We start from the raw sequence: 18,413 nt of genomic DNA on the forward strand, positions 1-18,413 counted from the left end.
CTCCTCAGGGTCAGAGTATACATTGCCCAGGGTGTGTACAGTCAACCTCAGGTCTTTCAAAGAGTGTAGGGATTCATCTGTTTTCTTGTTGCATAAATTCAACTTGTTGAACGGTAGGTCCTGTTTGGTGTTCTGGACCAACTTGGAGAGTCTCGAAGAGTGAAGTCCAGACACGCCTCATAATTATGTCAGTGGCCAAGACTCGGGATGCTGTGTCTGCAGCTGGAAGGGATGTCTTTGCCATTAACTTGCGCTCTTCTATGAAAGACTGAAATTGGTCTCTGTCCTCAGGGGGAAGCTTGTCTTTAAAGTCAGCCAGCCTGAAATAATTGTTAAAATCATATTTCGCTAACAAGGCCTGATAGTTAGCAATAAAGAATTGCAGGCTTGTAAAGGAAAAGACCTTTCTTCCCAAGAGGTCCAATCTCTTTGAGCCCCTGTCAGCCAGGGTGGTCTTGGGATGTTGTGATCTTGCTCTCTCCATGGCTGCCTGTACCACCAGCAAATCAGGCAGTGCGCGGGAGAAAAGAAATTCAGCCTTTTTGGTGGGGATGAAATAGCATCTCTCAGTCCTCTTAGGTGTGGGGGTGCGTAAGACTGGGGTATGCCAGACCACTTTGACTGGCTCCATGATGGCCTGATTAAACAGGAGTGCCACCTTGCTTGGATCTGTAAGCTGCAGAATATCTAAGTGCCAATATTGCAAGTCCTGGACCTTCTCCATTGGTATCTGGAGATCATTGGCCATTTTCTGCAGTAGCTTCTGGTACTGCCTATGGTCATCCAGCAGAGGTGGTGAGGATGGAGTGACGACTTTTTCCGGAGATGAGGACGAGATTCCCATTGGTATCTATGGATCCAGAACAATATCCTCTTCATACTCTGATGGATCCAGTGGGTGCAAAGTAAGAGAGTGTGGTATGACGCAGGTATGTCTACCATGGGACTCCCTCAGGCTCCTTTAAGGCCATAAGGAGGGATCAACCAGTTGGGAGGGGGAAATCTACTGGTTGGGGGTGGCAGGGCATTTGGCATCAGCAGTCTCTGGGGAAGTCATATCTGGGTGGATGGCATCCAGATCTCCTCTGTCTGTCAGGGCTCAGCTCCCTACCAGGAGATGACAGAACGGCTGGTGAACCTAACTCCTTCAAGCCCGAGAACTGCTCTGTCTCCATTGGGGGGCCAACAGTACTGGAGGGTGCAGAGGACATGGTTCGTGTGTCACCTAAGCACTGCCATACTCCAGCGTGGCAATGTCCCTTAGGAGGATCGGCTTGGAGAGGAGAAGAGACTGAGGGTAAGGGAAGAAGATATTCTCAAGTGAGGTGTGTGTGACTGTGTGTCTCAGTATTCGGGGCATTTTGATGGTTGGAACCATTGGTTCCCATGTGTCCTGAGAGGCTGTAGTTAGGTGGTCCTCTGAAAGATGGGCCAGCCCCAGCAAAGAATCAGGTCCAGCACTCCTGGATGTAGTCAGTGGATGTCAATCCTTGTGCTTCAGAGCTGGTACCACTGACTGAAGCAATGTATCCTATTTTTTTGCACGCTTCACCCTCCAGCTTGGAGGTTTTCAGCAATCCTGATCTCTTAGGATCTGTACGTGAAGGCTCACTTGACATGGACAAGCTTGGGGAGCAATTTCATCTTTTATGGACAGATCTGGACAGGGATCTGTCCTTGTGACCATGAGAGAGCACCCTACTCTAATAGAAGCCCTGAAAGAAGAGTCCTTGAGCTTAGCAGCTGTAAACTTTGTAAGTTCGTACTTGCAGGGGTGCTGCTTGTCTGTTGGGGCCAATGTACAGGGAGGTCTCCCTGGCACACATAAGAGTGCGGTTTCATAGCCTTGTCCATAAGGTGTTTCCTTAATCAAAGCTCACAAGCTTCGCATGTTTGCAATGGAAATGAGCGACAGATGCCACACTCTGCAGAAATATGCAACTCACCCAAGCAGTAGAGACAACGTTGGTGATCATTGCTCATGGAGAAGGAGCAAGGGCAGGAGACACAGTTCTTGAATCCTGGGACTCTGGGCGTAGTCCTAGACTGTGGGGAGGGAGTTCCAGTAGGGGGGAAAAACAAGCTATACGGACTATACTATAAAACTCTAACTATATTAATATACAACTATAAAACTATTTACAATACTACTTATAGGCTACCAAAAGAGAAAAGCTGGAGAATCTGTGGACTCAGGGATTTCAACTGAAGCCATGCAGTGGTAAGAAAGAACTGGTGGGGCGTTAGTCCACACTTCCTCTGATGCCCTTGATTTGGAGCATGAGGAGAACTACTGTCCATGTGTGACCAGTGAACGCTGCCTGTTAGAATTTTCGGACTCAGGCACATGACTCACATGCACACCCATGTGTGGAATATACCTAGGGAAGACCAGCAGTGGAAGAACTACAAACTACATGTGGATTTTATCTCTGATTAGTTACTATGAGTTAGCTAACATGAGTTCAGACCACACTTTTTTTTTCCTACCAGAGACACACAATTTAGTTATGCCTTCATGACCAAAAAGGGTAGGTTTTTTTTATAGCATTAGCTATCCTGCCGTGCAATCCTAGTGCAGACAACATAGGCAGTTTTTATTACAGTGTGGCTAGGCAAAGGCAGTACTATACCCCATGCCCCAGTTTGACCTTGTCCAGCCTACACTGCAGTAAAAACTATAGACTTATCTCCACCAGGATTTTGCTGTACAACAGTGAATGTACATTTGTTATGCCACTGTAAAAACACATTTTCTTATGGCAGTGAAAACATAGCCTTACACACACAAGCAACATGTAGGCCCCAATCCTACAATGCTGCTGAGTTCAGTGAGATTACTCACATGTGTAAAATTACCAAAGCATAAGTGATTGCAGGATTGGGGTTTTAGACTCATTACCACCGAGTCTGAGATCCTTTCTCAAGAAAAATTCCCATTTAAGTCAATAATTTTTTTTTTTTTTTTTTTGCCTGAACAAAGCCTGCAGAACTGAACTCTGAATTGCCTTTTCCATGCATTTTATTACCCCTTTGTGTGCACAGGATTTAGCTGAGTTGCCCATTCACACCTGTTTCTTCATGATTATATTCTCACCAGAGTCCATTTCTTTAATTATTTTGCAAACTCCAGTGTTCTCTACCTGAGCAGAATAGGGAATTTGTCAGACTCTTAACATTTTTCTTTTCCCACAAGAGCACAAAAGAAGGCAGCTACATAATCGTTGCCACTGTCCGTGTTTATGTGAAAAATAGGGGGCTTGCTTCCTGCCTGATTTACACCAGTGGATCTCCACTGACTTAAATGGAGTTACTCCTGGTTTACACTAGTGTGAAAGGGAATCAGACCTGATACAAAAAAAATTCATGTAGTATTCGGTCTTTGGTCTCTGTGCAAAACCCCCATTGACATGAATGAGATATCTGTGAGCAGAATATTGCATTAAATTCATCCAAGCAAGGAGAAATCATGTCAGTTTATGTAACTCACATTTTTTTCATCTCCCAGCATTGCAGAAAGTAAAGTGCTGTGAACTTTTTAAGAAGATGCAGTGTCTTAGCGAGAACAGGGCTTGCCGTGATAAACACTGATTTTTCTTATAAGCAGTAATTAGCATGCAAATACCGTGTGCTCTTTTACCACATGAATTAATCTTCCTGCCCTTTGGGCATGTAGCTGAAAGGTTAGCAGAAGGACAGAATGCTCATTGAAGGAGGTAAGTAATGATGTATGAATCATGATGTTAGTGACTATGTCCTATGGAATGTCTGAGCCACTAATCTGTGGTTAGAGCTGTTTGTGAACCAGCCCCATTTGAAAGGTTTGGCCAATTCAATACTTAATTTAGAAGCTTTACTGTAAACAGGGTTCAGGAGAGAAGGCAAATTAGGCTACATTTTATTTTGAGAAAAACCCAAGCCTTTCCTTGCAACAGTGTTCTACGTGAGATTTTGATCTTTTCACAAAGTGTCCACGATCGTTATTTCCCAATTCACACTGCAAAGCAAGTGGTCCAGCCACTTCAAAGGCTAAATAATTTGGATTTTATCTTTAGAAATCATGGGACAAATTCGTCTCTGGAGTAACACCACTGCTTGAGTCTTGGGCTTGTCTGCATTTCACAATAGCAATTGGTGGCTGGCAATAAGTGGAGCTGCACTGGTGCTGAAGTGCAGATGAGGGCAAGCTGGGGTTTGCATTGATTGAGCTAATCAAGGTTCCCCCTAGCACAGCGCATGCACACTGAGGCTTGCCTGTGTCTGCATTTTGGGGTGAGCACCAGTTCAGCTACACTGATTGTTCGAGCCCTACCAAATTCACGGTTCATTTTGGTCAATTTCACAGTCATGGGATTTTAAAAATTGTAAATTTCATGATTTCAGCTATTTAAATCTGAAATTTCACAGTGTTGTAATTGTAGGAGTCCTGACCTGAAAAGGAGTTGGGAGGGGGTTGCAAGGTTATTGGAAGAGGGGTTGTGGTATTGCTATCCTTACTTCTGTGCTACTGCTGGCGGCGGCTCTGCCTTCAGAGCTGGATAGTTGGAGAGTGGCAGCTGCTGGCCAGGATCCCAGCTCTGAAGGCAGAGCCGCTGCCAGCAGCAGCGCAGAAGTAAGGATGGCATGGCATGGTATTGCCACCCCTACTTCTGCACTGCTGCTTGCAGAGCTGGGCCCTCAGTCAGCAGCCACCACTCTCCGACCATGCAGCTCTGAAGGCAGCAGTGTAGAAGTTAGGGCGGTATGATATGGTATTGCCACCCTTACTTCTGTGCTGCTGCTGGCGGGGCACTGCCTTCAGAGCTGGGCACCTGGCCAACAGCCACCACTCTGGCCACTTTGAAAGCAGCATCAAAGTAAGGTGGGCAATACCGTGACCCCCCCCCCAAATAACCTTGTGATGCCCCCTGCCACTCCCTTTTGGGTCAGGACCCCCAATTTGAGAAACGCTGGTCACCCCTGTAAAATCTGTATAGCACAGGGTAAAAGCACACAAAAGACCAGATTTCATGGTCCATGATGCACTTTTCATGGCCGTGAATTTGGTAGGTCCCTACTGATTATTAGCCACCGAATGCTAAATAAGTGCTGTTTCTGAGTGCAGAAAGAGCCTCAGATTAATTTTAATAATGGTGCTTACAATGGTTTGACCTGTCAGCACTTGCAGTTAAACCATTCTCAGCACCAATTGAAGGAAGCCCTTGCTGTCCTCTGATTTCAGCAAGGGGCTAATTTCCTGTGTTTGATAGGAATTCTCTGCCTCAGTTTGCCCATCTGCAAAATTGGTATAATACATGTGACAGATTGACAATATCTTGGACAAACCTTATGGAATGAATAAACCAGGGGCCTCCTCTCCTGTTTGAGCTTCGCCAACATTTGACAGCTGTGACTGGCTAGCCTCCTCCAGGGTAGAAAAGAGCTCCTGGCTGCATGGCTCCTGGCTGATGACCTCCAAGTCCTCCTCTGCCTTTGGGTCCCCCTTCTCCTCCTCGTCCAAGATTTCCTCCTCCTGGGTCGGTCCATGTTTGACTGGCACATGAACCACCGAAATATCCACAGGAGTCTTCGCAGTGGAGGTGGGGTTGCCGCTGAGTATCGTGTCCAGCTCTTTATAGAACTGGCAGCTTGTGGGCGCAGCACCGGAGCGGTGGTTTGCCTCCCGCGCCTTGTGGTAGGCATTCCGCAGCTCCTTCACTTGACCCTGCACTGCAGTATGTCCCGGTCATGGCCCCTTTCTGTCATGCATTGTGAAATCTGTCCGTAGGTATCCTACAGAGGGAGCGCAGCTGGGACTGGACAGCCTCCTCTCCCCAAATGCTGATGAGGTCCAGCAGCTCGGCATTGCTCCAAGCGGGGGATCGCCTGGTGTGTGGAGCGGGCATGGCCACCTGGAAAGATGTGCTGAGACCACTGGAGTAGGGATAACAGTTGGTCACCTGAGGGTAGGGCAATAGAGTTCAAACCGATGACCAGAGAGGCGAGAACAGGCATTGTGGGACACCTCCTGGAGGCCAATCACAGCGCTGTAATCGATCACTGTCTACATTGGCACTGCGGTGCTGTAGCCCCGGCACAGAAAGCTGTAGGCCTCTCATTGGGGTGGGTTTTATTACAGCGCTACAACTGTACAGTTTTTGTGCACTAAGTGGACTGGCAGTGTGTACATCTCGGGAGTTACAACACAGAAAGCTGCTTTACTGCACAGGAACTTGCCAGTGTAGACAGGGTTTAAGCTATTGCTAAGCAGACAGTGGCTGCTCCATTTGTTTGCACAGTCACCACCCTACCAGCATCTGAGCACTTGAGCATCATATAATACCTAATTGTATTTCATCCAAGCTAATTTTATTTCAAGCAGATGTTGTCTATATTCAATGTGAACTCTCCACATATGAGAAGCTGGGAGTTTTCAATGGTCAGCCAATTCCTAAGAAAGTCCCTGTTTTACTTTTATAGCAATAAACTAGTCAACATGAAACAGGGCTTGATTCAATTGATGGGTGTTTTCCTGTAAAAGCAGACAAGGCAAATAAACTATCGAGCTAGAGCATTGTTCTGACTTCCCCTTGAAAAAGAGTGATGGGGATTTTGTTTTGTTTTTATCTGCTTCCAACACTTTGGAGAGTCACTGCACCCTTATTTTGTCACCCAAACAGAATAATCCGAATGTGGAGCTGCTGGCTTTTGACCTTCCCCACAGCAGACTTAGGAGCAGTGTTAAAGGAAGTGTAGGTGTGTGCTATTGTGAGATAATGACACACCTGGGGTGATTCTGGGAAGCCTTCATATAATCAAGAAAAAGTGATATCTAAAAATGATGTGCCTAGGCCCTGATGTGTGTTACTGCAATTATCAAATAATTGGGGGGAAGAGGGTTTTTCCAAGTTTTTGCTTTTGCTACATTTTAAAAATTGCTGTTTTTATTTTAGTGAACCCATTTTCACAATGTAGAAAACTGCAACAGATTAAGATTCTCTGTGTGTGAGCTATATGGCCAAACCATTCTCCTGTGCCTGGCTGAAGATTCGATAATTCCAGCACAGAAGCCAGATCTTACCTCTAATCGCACCAATTATAGCTTCTATAACTGGCCCATAGAACATTAACTTAAATGCTTGGTTTGTTTTTGAATCAAAATGAGAACAGATCACTCACTGAGACTAAATGGAATCGGAGTGGGCAGGTTTACTTCTCTGAGTTTTAGCCCCATGAAGGCCAATGGGACTTTAGCTATAATTCTGCTCAATCATTTGAACATTCAGGGGAGTGGATGTATAGGCTAGGGATTTTAAACCATGATTGATTTGAGGAATAATCTCTTAGTAAGCATTGTGTGGTAGCTCTACCCAATGAAAATGTGCTGAAGCTATATGCTATGTCGATAATACAGAATAGTGTGAATTATAAAGGCACAGCATTTGCTCTTCAGCTGGATCTTTGAAAGTAAGAGAAGTCTTTGGCAAGGATCTAGAAATCCTACTGGGGCAAAGAAATCTGCTTTTCTTTTCATTGCTGCATCACGGTGTCTCTGGCCTTGTACAGATGTGGGGTGAAGAGCACACAAATAATGGTTTCCCTGCCTGTTTGGAGGGTCCAGCCTAAAAGACAGTGCCTCCTGCACTCCGCTGCTCACCACACAGCACAATCCTTTCTTGAGCTCTCCATGGAATGATGTGTCTCAGCACCAGGCCCTGTGTAGGGCTGTGGCTATACGCTGCAATCTAGCTCTTTATTGGAAACTGCTCCAAATTAGGCAAAGATTCTTCTAAAGTGGCTTGTTTGTTTAAGCTGAGCTTTAATAGTCCATAGAATGTGTCAGCCCGGTAGTGGTTAATAGTGTGGCACCACTGCTATCCTATTTGCTAGATGTGCTGCCTTTTTTTTAGGCACTAATTTGAGACTGCCAGTTGGCTATAAACAAGAGTAGCTAACACCTGGGTGCTGACATCCCGCAACCTTAAAAGCCCCTCTTTGACTTTGGGCTACTTTTGGAGCTTCCTTGTATCCGGTCACATCCTCAGGCTGCCCTCTAAGAGACTATCTCCAGAAGCAAGAAGGCTGATTAAAATAGCAGATTCTTCCTCACCATTAGGCCATCTGCTGTACAGTTAGAGTGAGTAGTACAAACATTCCTATGATCTATTATGGAAAAATAACCAATGATGGGGTTTTTTTTTTGTTAGATATATGTGCAATCTAGAATGTGTTTTTTCTATCCTCCTCTCAAGCTCACATCTAACTTGATGAAGGCTGGTGAGGAGAGACTCAAGGGACTGCTCAATTTAACTCTCTTACGTCCCTGTCCTCTCCATTTATCCTGCTGGGGAAATGGGCAAGTATGATCCACTGAGGTCAGCTAACTGGGAGATATTTGGGTCTCATGACCAAGAAGGGATCTCTGTGATTGGCCAGCTCATAGAGAGCAGAGCTGCTCAAAATATTTCAATATAAATGATTTTCTTGTTCAATTTTTTGTGGAAACACTGCTCACTTTGAATTTTTTTGATATTTTTATTTTATACAATATTTGTCATGTTTTCCTTTTCTTTTTTTCTGACCTCTTTTTTTCATCATATTGTCCTTGTCCTTCTCCTTCCCAGTTATTTTGGAAAACTGATTTCCTTTTTCAAAATGACTGGGAGGAGAGAAGTAAAGAAGACAATAAAAAACAAAATATAAATATATAATTTTTAAAATTAAAAAAATAAGCAAAACATTTAAAAGATATTAAAATTGGTTCAAAATGAAAATAACTTTAGAATATTGACATTTTTCATAAAATTGTTGACCATCTCATAGAGCAAGCATTCCTGGCTATAGGCAACACCTACAGCAGGAAGTTCTCAAACTGGGGGTTGACACCTTTCAGGGGTCACAAGGTTATTACTTGGGGGTCGCGAGCTGTCCGCCTCCACCCCAAATCCTGCTTCACCTCCAGCATTTATAACAGGGTTAAATATTAAAAAAATGTGTGTTTAATTTATAAGGGGGGAATGTCTCACTCAGAAGCTTGCTGTGTGAAAGGGGTCACCAATACAAAAGTTTGAGAATCACAAACCTACAGAATTCTTCAATCAGTTTTCTGTGTTCATACAGCCACGAATCCTACATCACAGGTTACTTGCACATAGAAAAAGACTTATAGGCCAAGAGGATAAAAGTGCTTTGATAAATTATATGTGCACCCATTGAAATGATAACCTGTTACTACCCACTTCTTACTCTATTCTGCAGCTTTGTTTATCCATTGGTTATCCACAAAAGAGTCTGGTCACAAGCACCTGACCCAAAGGCTGAGCACTAACTTTTATGAGTTCTATTCTTCTTGAACTCTTTCTGTTAGAATAGTCTTGTTGTTTTGAGGGTGTCTTATTGCTGAGGTGACACATCTCTGCATCTGATAAGCTGCAATGAAACACCTCATCTTAGGTGTGGAGCCATCACCAGGCATCTGTTCTCTCTGTCTGGTTATTTTAGGCTTTTTTAATGTATCAATCACTGTGGTATCTAGTTAAATTCAAACAGATGCTGTGAACAAAATAATGCTCTATTTGTTTTAAGGGGACTTCTGGCTTATTTTGCAAAGCCTGTTTCCTGTTAAACATGCATGGAAAATAGCAGGGTATGGGAAATTATCATCATTTTTGTAGGGTTGAGAGGCTATAATAGGTAGAGATGCTATAGAGTTATCGTCTGTTTCTTTAGCAGGATTCTGAAATGACGGTGTGCTCTCATTTCAAGGGTAAACCTAAGTCTGATGGACAAGAACTTGGTAGTGAGCCATGTTTTACCTCACTCACTGTAGTTAATTGTGCGGTGTTTTATCTCCATCTTGCCACTTACTCACCCCGAATGCTTCATTCTATTCATACTCTGGTGGACGTAGAAGCCCAACTTTTCAAAGTCAAATATGGTCAACAGGTCACAGACATTTACAAATGCTTAACTTGTTGCCTACAATTTGTGTGCGTGCTTAACTGGATACCTGCGCGTGTGAATACAAGATTTCTATGTGCATTTTGGGTATCTGCATGTGTATGGTACATGTATTCCTGTGCAGAGTCCTTACTTTGATAATCTGGAATAGAATCTACAACTTGGATTGTGAACCTCATGAATGGAGAACAGCATAAACTGTCTCCCTCCACTGCCAGCTTTGGAAATGGTCTACTCCAAGCAAAGCATAAATCTCTGCATATATCTGAGGTGTCTCTTTCCCTGGAGTCCATGTATTAGAGATGCCATTGGCCTATAAACATCACTGCTGTAACCTGTATTATGTTGGAGATCAGGACTGGCACTATGACTCAACTTACCATAAACCCTCATTCTTAAAGGTCCCCTGAGAAGGAAGTGGTGAACTTCCCAAAATGAAGCTGGAAATGAGGAATTTATGGTGCTACACACGTGGTTACACAGGCAGAAATGGAAGAATCCCATTATGCCAATAATTTTATAGTGGCAGAACTTTCTGGCTGTAAAGAACTCATCAAGAAGCCTGAAGTGTTTTTGAAATATGATTTCACCACTGCCCAGCCTTATGGTCCAGTGAGTAGTGCCTTGCATTATCACATGGAAAAAAAAGTGTCCTTTTTGGCTTGCTTCCCTATGCTAGAATGGGTCTGTGAGTATTTTAAAGGCATTATGCTAAGTATTTAGGATAGGTTGGACTGACAGTGTGTCTCATGATTCAACAGTACCTCTTCTGGACAATAAAGGACTGACACCAACAGGCTGAAAAGAAAGACTGAAAAATAATGCCTGTGACAGACAGTGGAGAGGACTTAACTATGCATCTAGGTAAGGCTTTGAAACAAGTCAATTTCTGATTTTGTTCGTTTGTGTCAGAGGGAAGCATGGCATTAACAAGGTTTTATTTTTGTTTGCTTGCTGTGTAGATTGATTTTTGCTTTTTCCTTTCCACGAAGGCATTCAAAGAAATTAATAAAAAAAGTGTCAGTACATCCTAAAGCATGGAGCTGTGAATAGCACTCACTGTGCTGCTGACCCAGATTGGACTCTGCAGTACCAGTCAGTGATTCAAAAACAGAAGTCTAGGTAGGAGATTGAATGAATCTTTTATAGCAGAGACCTACTTACATGTCCTGGAAAAATTTGAAAAATATTCTGCTTGAACAGAGCTCTGCCAAAACACACACTTCTCACACATTGATTGGCTTTCTTTCTCCTGTTTATTGTCACAAACAATATTTAGCTGTGGATCATTGTTGGTTTTGGTTCATCTCCTCTTGATACTTATTTATTATCCAATGTCCTAATTCTCTCTTTCTGGTGACATCCCAATCATTCTGCTCCACTCTGTCCATTCTCAAGGCCATAAATTATAGCCACTCATTGATAACTTGGGACGGGATCCCTTTAGAGCAGGGGCGGGCAAACTTTTTGGCCTGAGGGCTGCATTGGGTTTTAGAAATTGTATGGAGGGCTGGTTAGGGGAGGCTGTGCCTGTCCCCTATTTCCCCCCTGCGCTTCTTGCCCCCTGATGGGGGGGGCCCCCCAGGACCCCTGCCCCATCCACCCCCCCCGCTCCCTGTCCCCTGACCACCCCCAGAACCCCCACCCCTGATTGCCCCCCGCCGCCCCATCCAACCCCTCCTCCTTCCTCACTAACCCCCGGGATCCCTGCACCCATTCAACTCCCCTGTTTCCTGCCCTCTGACCGCCCCAACCCCTATCCACACCCCCACCCCCTGACCACCACCCCGAACTCCCCTGCCCTCTATCCAACCCCCCCGCTCCCTGTCCCCTGACCGCTCCTGGAACCACTGCCTGCCCCCTGCCGCCCCAGGACCCCTGCCCACATTCAACCCCCCTGTTCCCTGCCCTCTGACTGCCCCGACCCCTATCCACACCCCAAACTCCTCTGCCCTCTATTCAACCCCCCCTGCTCCCTGCCCCCTTACTGCGCTGCCTGGAGCACTGGTGGCTGGCGGCGCTACAGCCGCGCCTCCCAGCTGGAGCCAGCCACGCCACAGCACAGCACAGAGCACTGGATCAGGCTGGGCTCTGCAGCTGCGCTGCCCAGCCGCCCAGAGCATTGAGCTGGCAGCACGGCGCGCTGAGGCTGCGGGGGGGGGGAACAGCGGGGGAGGGGCTGGGGGCTAGCCTCCCAGGCCAGGAGCTCGGGGCCGGGCAGGACGGTCCCGCAGGCCGGATGTGGCCCGCGGGCCATAGTTTGCCCACCTCTGCTTTAGAGGACACCTGATCATATGCTGCAGAACCATTCATTCAGATTCTGAAACACTGCTTGGTTTCATCACATTCACACCCCTTATTATTCAGTATGGCCCTGATTCAGCAAGGTATTTACGTACATTCTTAAAGTTGAGGCATGTGCTTATGTACCTTACTAAATGGGGGCCTGCAAACATTTACATGGACATATTTTTGTTCACACCAATGCCTGGAGAATGGCTGTTTATACCAATACCTGTATCCGCATGTGAACAAGGACATTTTCTGCGTGACTAGAATTACACATTGTTCATTATTCTCTATTCATTCATTACTATTTCCTGTCCTCTTCTTAAAATGTGTTACCCAATGAGGGAGCAGAAATAATACCATGTGATTTAGGTGACCAATCACACACCACAAACAATGAATAGTGCATAGTCAAAATGAACATTTTTCACCAACACCCTAGGCTGAAATCTGTCTGTACACACTATTCAGTCAGTACTTCCATACAACAAATAAATGCACATGCATAAATCAGGATTGGATTGGGAAGAGAAAAAATGGACAAATTAATGAGTTTAATTCAAACAGCTTTACCTCAGAACTATTACTTGTCTGTATTACAGTAGCAGCTTGAGGCCCAAACCAATATCGGGACAGCATTGTGCTAAGTGCTGTGTATGCACATGGTAAGCACACTCAGCCTTCCTATTTTGGGATGAGGAACAGAGCCTAAGTCTTCCATGGTTTCATCCTCTACAGACTATTTATTTTGCTTTTCATTTGGCAGCTGTAACATCTAACACCACCACCACCCCCATTCAGACATGATATAAACCTGAGAATCTGATCCATTCTTTATAGGATCTCTCTTCCAAGCAGGAGCCCAGTGCATTATATGTAGGAGTAAATATCTATCTTACCCATTTCTGGACTGTGGGGTTCCAGCTTCTGAATCATCTCTCTCTCCTTGATGTGAAGTTATGGTGCTTGAAAGATGGTCTGGGGTCTCCTCCCTGAGCTTCTCCATCTCCCAATCCTCCTGTGATCCGGGGGACCATTGAGGATATGTAGATATGCCATAAATTGATGTCTTTGAGTTGTGGAAAGAGCCATCTTCGTATCCATGATTTCTTGAATGTGTGACCAGCTCCACCAGTCCTACTGAGATACAGAGGAGCAAAAGCTTCACTATCATTATGGCTTTTCCTAACCAGCCACACCTGCCTCTGATTCTCTTCCCTGAAGCTCAGACTGAATTACTTCTGGAATGCCCTCATAATATTTTTTAAGTTAAAACTTGGAAGAGGAAAAAAAAAAGCCTTGTAACAAAGAGCGGAAAAAGCTTTCAACCCTCCCAGTGATGTGGAAATGTCAGAGGCCATCAAACAATGTGAGGCTGGGTTCCTGTGGGGAGCTCAAAAGACTGAGAGAGGGGAGAAAAGAAGTGGGGGAAGGGTCATAGTTTATTCAAGGAACTTCTGATTTTGGCTGCCTTCTAACCTTGTCGGTGAACAGGAATTTAGTCTTTATCAGCTGCCTTCTCCCTGGGGCACAGGAAAAGGATGTTAGCTTTAAAGGAAAGGAAAAGAAAGAAAAGAAAATATTGAGCGATGTAGCAGATTTCCACTGTGGTGTTGCCAAGCCCAAGAATATGTCACAAACCAACCTGCTATAGCATCTGCTCATACGTTACTGCTATGATTTAAAGGATGGAAGGCACCGATTATAATTTTTAGCATAGTTATAGTATTCATTATGTTTGTGTATCAGCTGAATCCCTTCACTGACAAAAAACTGAACCAAACATGAAGAGTCTTAAAAACAAAGCTGCTATAGTAACATGGGTTCTAAAGGAGGACTTTTGGGCTACAGCTAATAATGACTGTTCCAATCAGTACCTGCTTCCAAACCCCATTAGGCTTATCTTTCATCACATATCTTTCCATTCAATCTTGTATCATCTATTCAGCCCTTATCCTCAGTCAGAGTAGACATATCACACATAGAGTATATGGCAGTATTTCTGTGTCCTATGACTGTTTTGGAGTGTCTAGTCCTCACCTCTCTTTTGGGTATTAGAATTTATTTTATGCAGCTTTTAAGATCTGCTGCTTAGAAATGAAGCAGCCAAAATATACAGATTACACAGCCATTTGCACATTAATAATGAAACACATTTTTTTAATACTAATGAAAAGTGCTAAAATATTGATTATCCTGGAGACTGCAATCGTCTATCTATGGGCCTAGTACAGCAAGGACAGCTGCAATGTAGAAAGGGTATGTATAAATTATTAAAAGGTGCACCCTTACTAAACAAAACTTAATATTAACCCCATCTTAGTACTGACTGTCCTGATTTTGGGCCTCTAAATAACATACTCACCTGCTACTCCCTATTTCCAGCAACTAACCCATTGGTTAACTGGGCTGTTAATTTTATTCTCTCCCTACTCCAGAGGAGCAGATAAAAGCCCCCATTTTGGATCATCATACTTGCAAACTTTGCCTACACTGACCTGATGTTTCGGAAGCAGCCCAGTGGAACCATGTATAGGGGCTGAAGTTCAGTCTCCATGCCTATTCATTCCTTGGGTTTGCTGATCGGTCTGCCACCAAGGACAGCCATTGTGGAGGGAGGTTTTATGAAAAGGACACCTGTCCACCAAGACTGATACCAACTAATTTCACAAAGGCCACCTAACATCCATTGAATGGCTCTTGGTCACTACCCAACTGAGCCAGACTGAACTGTCATCCTACCTGAAGTGTTAGCTTTAACCACGTTTATAGAATGTGTGTATCACTGATGGGGGGAGAGAGAGAAAGTGTATGTGATAAAAATCTGATTTAAAATGCACTTTGCAAAATTATTTGGAAATAGGTTTTACTCCACCAATGTATTCAGGGCAATGTTCTGAAGCACATCAGCAAGCAACTTGATAACTAGAAGAATATGGAATATTTTGGTGAGCTGCAGGACTATTTTTCAGGGGTTCCTGGCACCTCTCATATGAGCCTCTCCACCAAGGTTTCACTGCAATGGCATCTCCATTTCAGGAATTGATCACCACCTGAAAGTCAATGTTTGCTCTTCCCTGTTTGGTCCTGATCATTAGCAACATTTCCTGTGCCCTTAACACCTAAAATGCCTCAATCAGTACAGAATTTCAGGTTAGGAGCAACTATCACATACAGCTACACCAGACTTAACTATACAACCATTCATTCTGCACATAGCTTTCATAATTACTCTTACTATGCTTGCTAATTACTACATCTATTTGTGTTTATTCAAAATCTTCCTCCCTCCCAGACTACCTTGCACCTGTAGTGAGGACATAATGTTCCATAATCATATCAGAAGTACTTGACTAGTTCTTTGGCATTAGGTGTAACCCAGAACATTGATTCGGAATCCCCTTGGAACTGGGTAAGATCTATGATGAAACATCTCACTTTGGCCACTTTTTTACTCCTCAGACTGGGAAACCATCACTACAGGCCAATATGAGGTGTGTGTCTCACCACCAACAGAGGGAAACAGGACCTCTGCCTAAGAGCTTGTCTACATGGGAAAATTGATCAAAGTAGCTATTGTGGAATAAGCTGTTCCATATTACCTCCCTCAATTCTCTAGGTAAAAAGTCACTTTATTCCAGAATAATGAGCGTGCTTATGAAGTGCACTTATTATTCCACAATAAAGTGACATTTATTCCAGAATAAAGCATCCACATGGGGCACTATTCTGGGCTTTGTAACTATTCTGGGCTTTTCCCTGTGTAGAAAAGTTCTTAAAAATATTTTTTCATACTACATTCTTTGCCTTGTGCAAGGAAACAAGAAAACGGATTTTCAAAATACTCATGTGTTAATTGACCCATTTAAAACTCAAATTCAGTATATTCTGCTCGATAAATTGTGGTTATAAACATGAATGGTTTAAACATTTAAAAAAAAGGGATAGCCTTTTAAAAAACTCAGAAACCAGGAATGGTTGTAAAGAGCATTTGTTGCGCAGAAACCCATGTTCTGGCTTTAGATGTCTGCACATAGCCTGAATAACTGAAGAGAATTTTATGTTCATCGGGAGGGATGGGGCATTAACAGAATAAATATTCATTAGATATTGATTTCCATGCCTGGAAAACACGGCCTTGTTCTCTTTCTGTCTTATGATCACACACGCATGCGTGCACACCATGCACTCTTGATGCAATGACTGCTAGAAATGAGTAAACTGTTAACCTGTGCAGGTGGGCACCTGCACAGAACAACTGAGGAGTGCAACTTCTTTGCTGCTCAGAATGGGGATGTATTCTTCCAGCAAGTCTTGCAGCACAGGAAACCAAGACATTGCAAATTCTTGAAGCTGCATTCTCACTTTGGTTGTATTGCTGAATTTCTCTTACAAATTTTGGAGGAAAGGTAGCATGAAGATCAATGAATGTTGCACTAACAACATTTCACTACTTGCATGTATGCCCTATATACTGCATAGTAGCTGGACCATATATTATTCATTGCATGGGAAGGAAGAACTGATTTATTAATTAGCTATGCAAAAAGCACATCAAATTTTAAACTGATTGTTAAGAGGTCAAATAGGATTCTTTCCCATGTATATATGACCATTATGCAGCTCTTTCCCACTTTTTTTCTAAGGTATCTAGAATTGGCTGCATCAGAGACAGGATCTCAGCTTATGCAGATCAATGGTGTGATCCAGTATGACAAAACCTATATTCTGTTTACAAAAAGCTGCCTGGCCAAATGGCATTTGTCAGCCACAAATGCATGTGATTCTCTTTCTATGCCCATCCTCCAAACAAAATGTCACATGCCATTGAACTATTTAGACACATTGTGACAAAAGAGATTTCACACTAAAATCCCACCCCTGTCACTCAATCAGGGCCGGCTCCAGCGTTTTTGCCGCCCCAAGTGGCGGGGAAAAAAAAAAAAGCCGCGATCAGCAGCAGCTCTACCGCCGCCGCTTCATTCTTCGGTAGCAATTCGGCAGCAGGTCCTTCCCTCCAAGAGGGACTGAGGGACCCGTCGCCAAATTGCCGGCGAAGAGCTGGACGTGCCGCTCCTTTCTGTTGGCCGCCCCAAGCACCTGCTTGCTGCGCTGGTGCCTGGAGCCGGCTCTGCACTCAATGCATCTTTGAACTGCAGAAGAGCCAGACAGCAATGAAGGTTATTTACTGTAACTGGAGGTTCTTTGAGATGTGTGCGCGCCATGTGCCTGAGTCTGGAAATTCTTCCAAGCGGTGTCCGTTGACCAATACATGAACAGTGTCTTCCTGCATGCTTCCGTCCAGGGGTACAAGGGGCAGAGTGGGTCGATGCCTCTCCAGTTCCTCATCTTACCGCAATGCAATAGGGTCCAAAGCAGAAGGGAAGGTGGGCAGGTAGTGGAATACAGAGAGGGACCTCCAAGAGCTTCCAGTTACAGTAAGTAATCGTCATTTCTTCTTTAAGTGCTGGTCCCCATGTGTATTCCACATGTGTGGAATACACATGGGGACCAGCACTTAAAGAAGTGTTCAGTCTGGAGAAGAGTGTGAGGAAGTTGGCAGCAGTGATGCTTTTTATTGCTGTTCCCACTGATGCATCTGCAGCTTCTGCTTGAGTCAGGGTGTAGTGTGCCCTGACCTATCCAACTCCCCCTGCTCCCTGTCCCCTGACTGCCCCCTCCCGGGATCCCCGCCCCAACCGCCCCCCTGGACCCCACTCCCTATGCAGCCCCCCCATCCCCTGTCCCCTGACCACCCACTCCTGGGACCCCCTCCCCAGCCCCTTTCGGAATGTGGCCCTGCAGGGGCAGCCGTGCAGCTGGAGAGAAGTGGCGGTTTCCCCTTCAAAGCACCGCTTCTCTCCAGCCTGCTGCGCGGCTGCCTGGTGCCTCCTGAGTCCTCCGCCCGCGTTCTTTGCGTGCCTGCCTGTTCTCCTGCCCCCGCAGTGCAGCACCTCCCCCCCATGGGGGTGCACCGGCGCTGAGCTGCCCGAGTGCCCGGCCATGGGGCCCCTTGTTGTTGGGGGGGCCCCATGCCAGGGCACCCTGTGTTCCCTTGTAAATCTGCCACTAAGCCGTGCCACCCGGCCGGAGCCAGCCACGCTGCCGCACTGCTGGCATGGCGAGCTGAGGCTGCGGGGGAGGGGAGACAGCAGGGGAGGGACCAGGGCCAGCCAGGAGCTCGG

General features: G+C 45.0%; 1 protein-coding gene across 2 annotated transcripts in view; it reads right to left on the reverse strand.

Annotated features, from left to right (window-relative positions):
• MMRN2 (multimerin 2) overlaps positions 1-13,561 on the reverse strand; it is a 51,117-nt gene extending 37,556 nt beyond the window's left edge. For both annotated transcript variants that reach the window (XM_024209887.2, XM_024209879.2), the window contains exon 1: positions 13,128-13,561. In XM_024209887.2, the coding sequence (XP_024065655.2) occupies positions 13,128-13,402 (275 nt within the window). In that variant the 5' untranslated portion in view covers positions 13,403-13,561. The remainder of the gene's footprint in view (positions 1-13,127) is intronic.
• Positions 13,562-18,413: the final 4,852 nt, after the last annotated feature.

Source organism: Terrapene carolina, unplaced genomic scaffold (genome assembly GCF_002925995.2).
Source record: "Terrapene carolina triunguis isolate 2854851 unplaced genomic scaffold, T_m_triunguis-2.0 Scaffold146, whole genome shotgun sequence".
In the NCBI taxonomy this organism is placed as follows: Eukaryota; Metazoa; Chordata; order Testudines; family Emydidae; genus Terrapene; species Terrapene triunguis.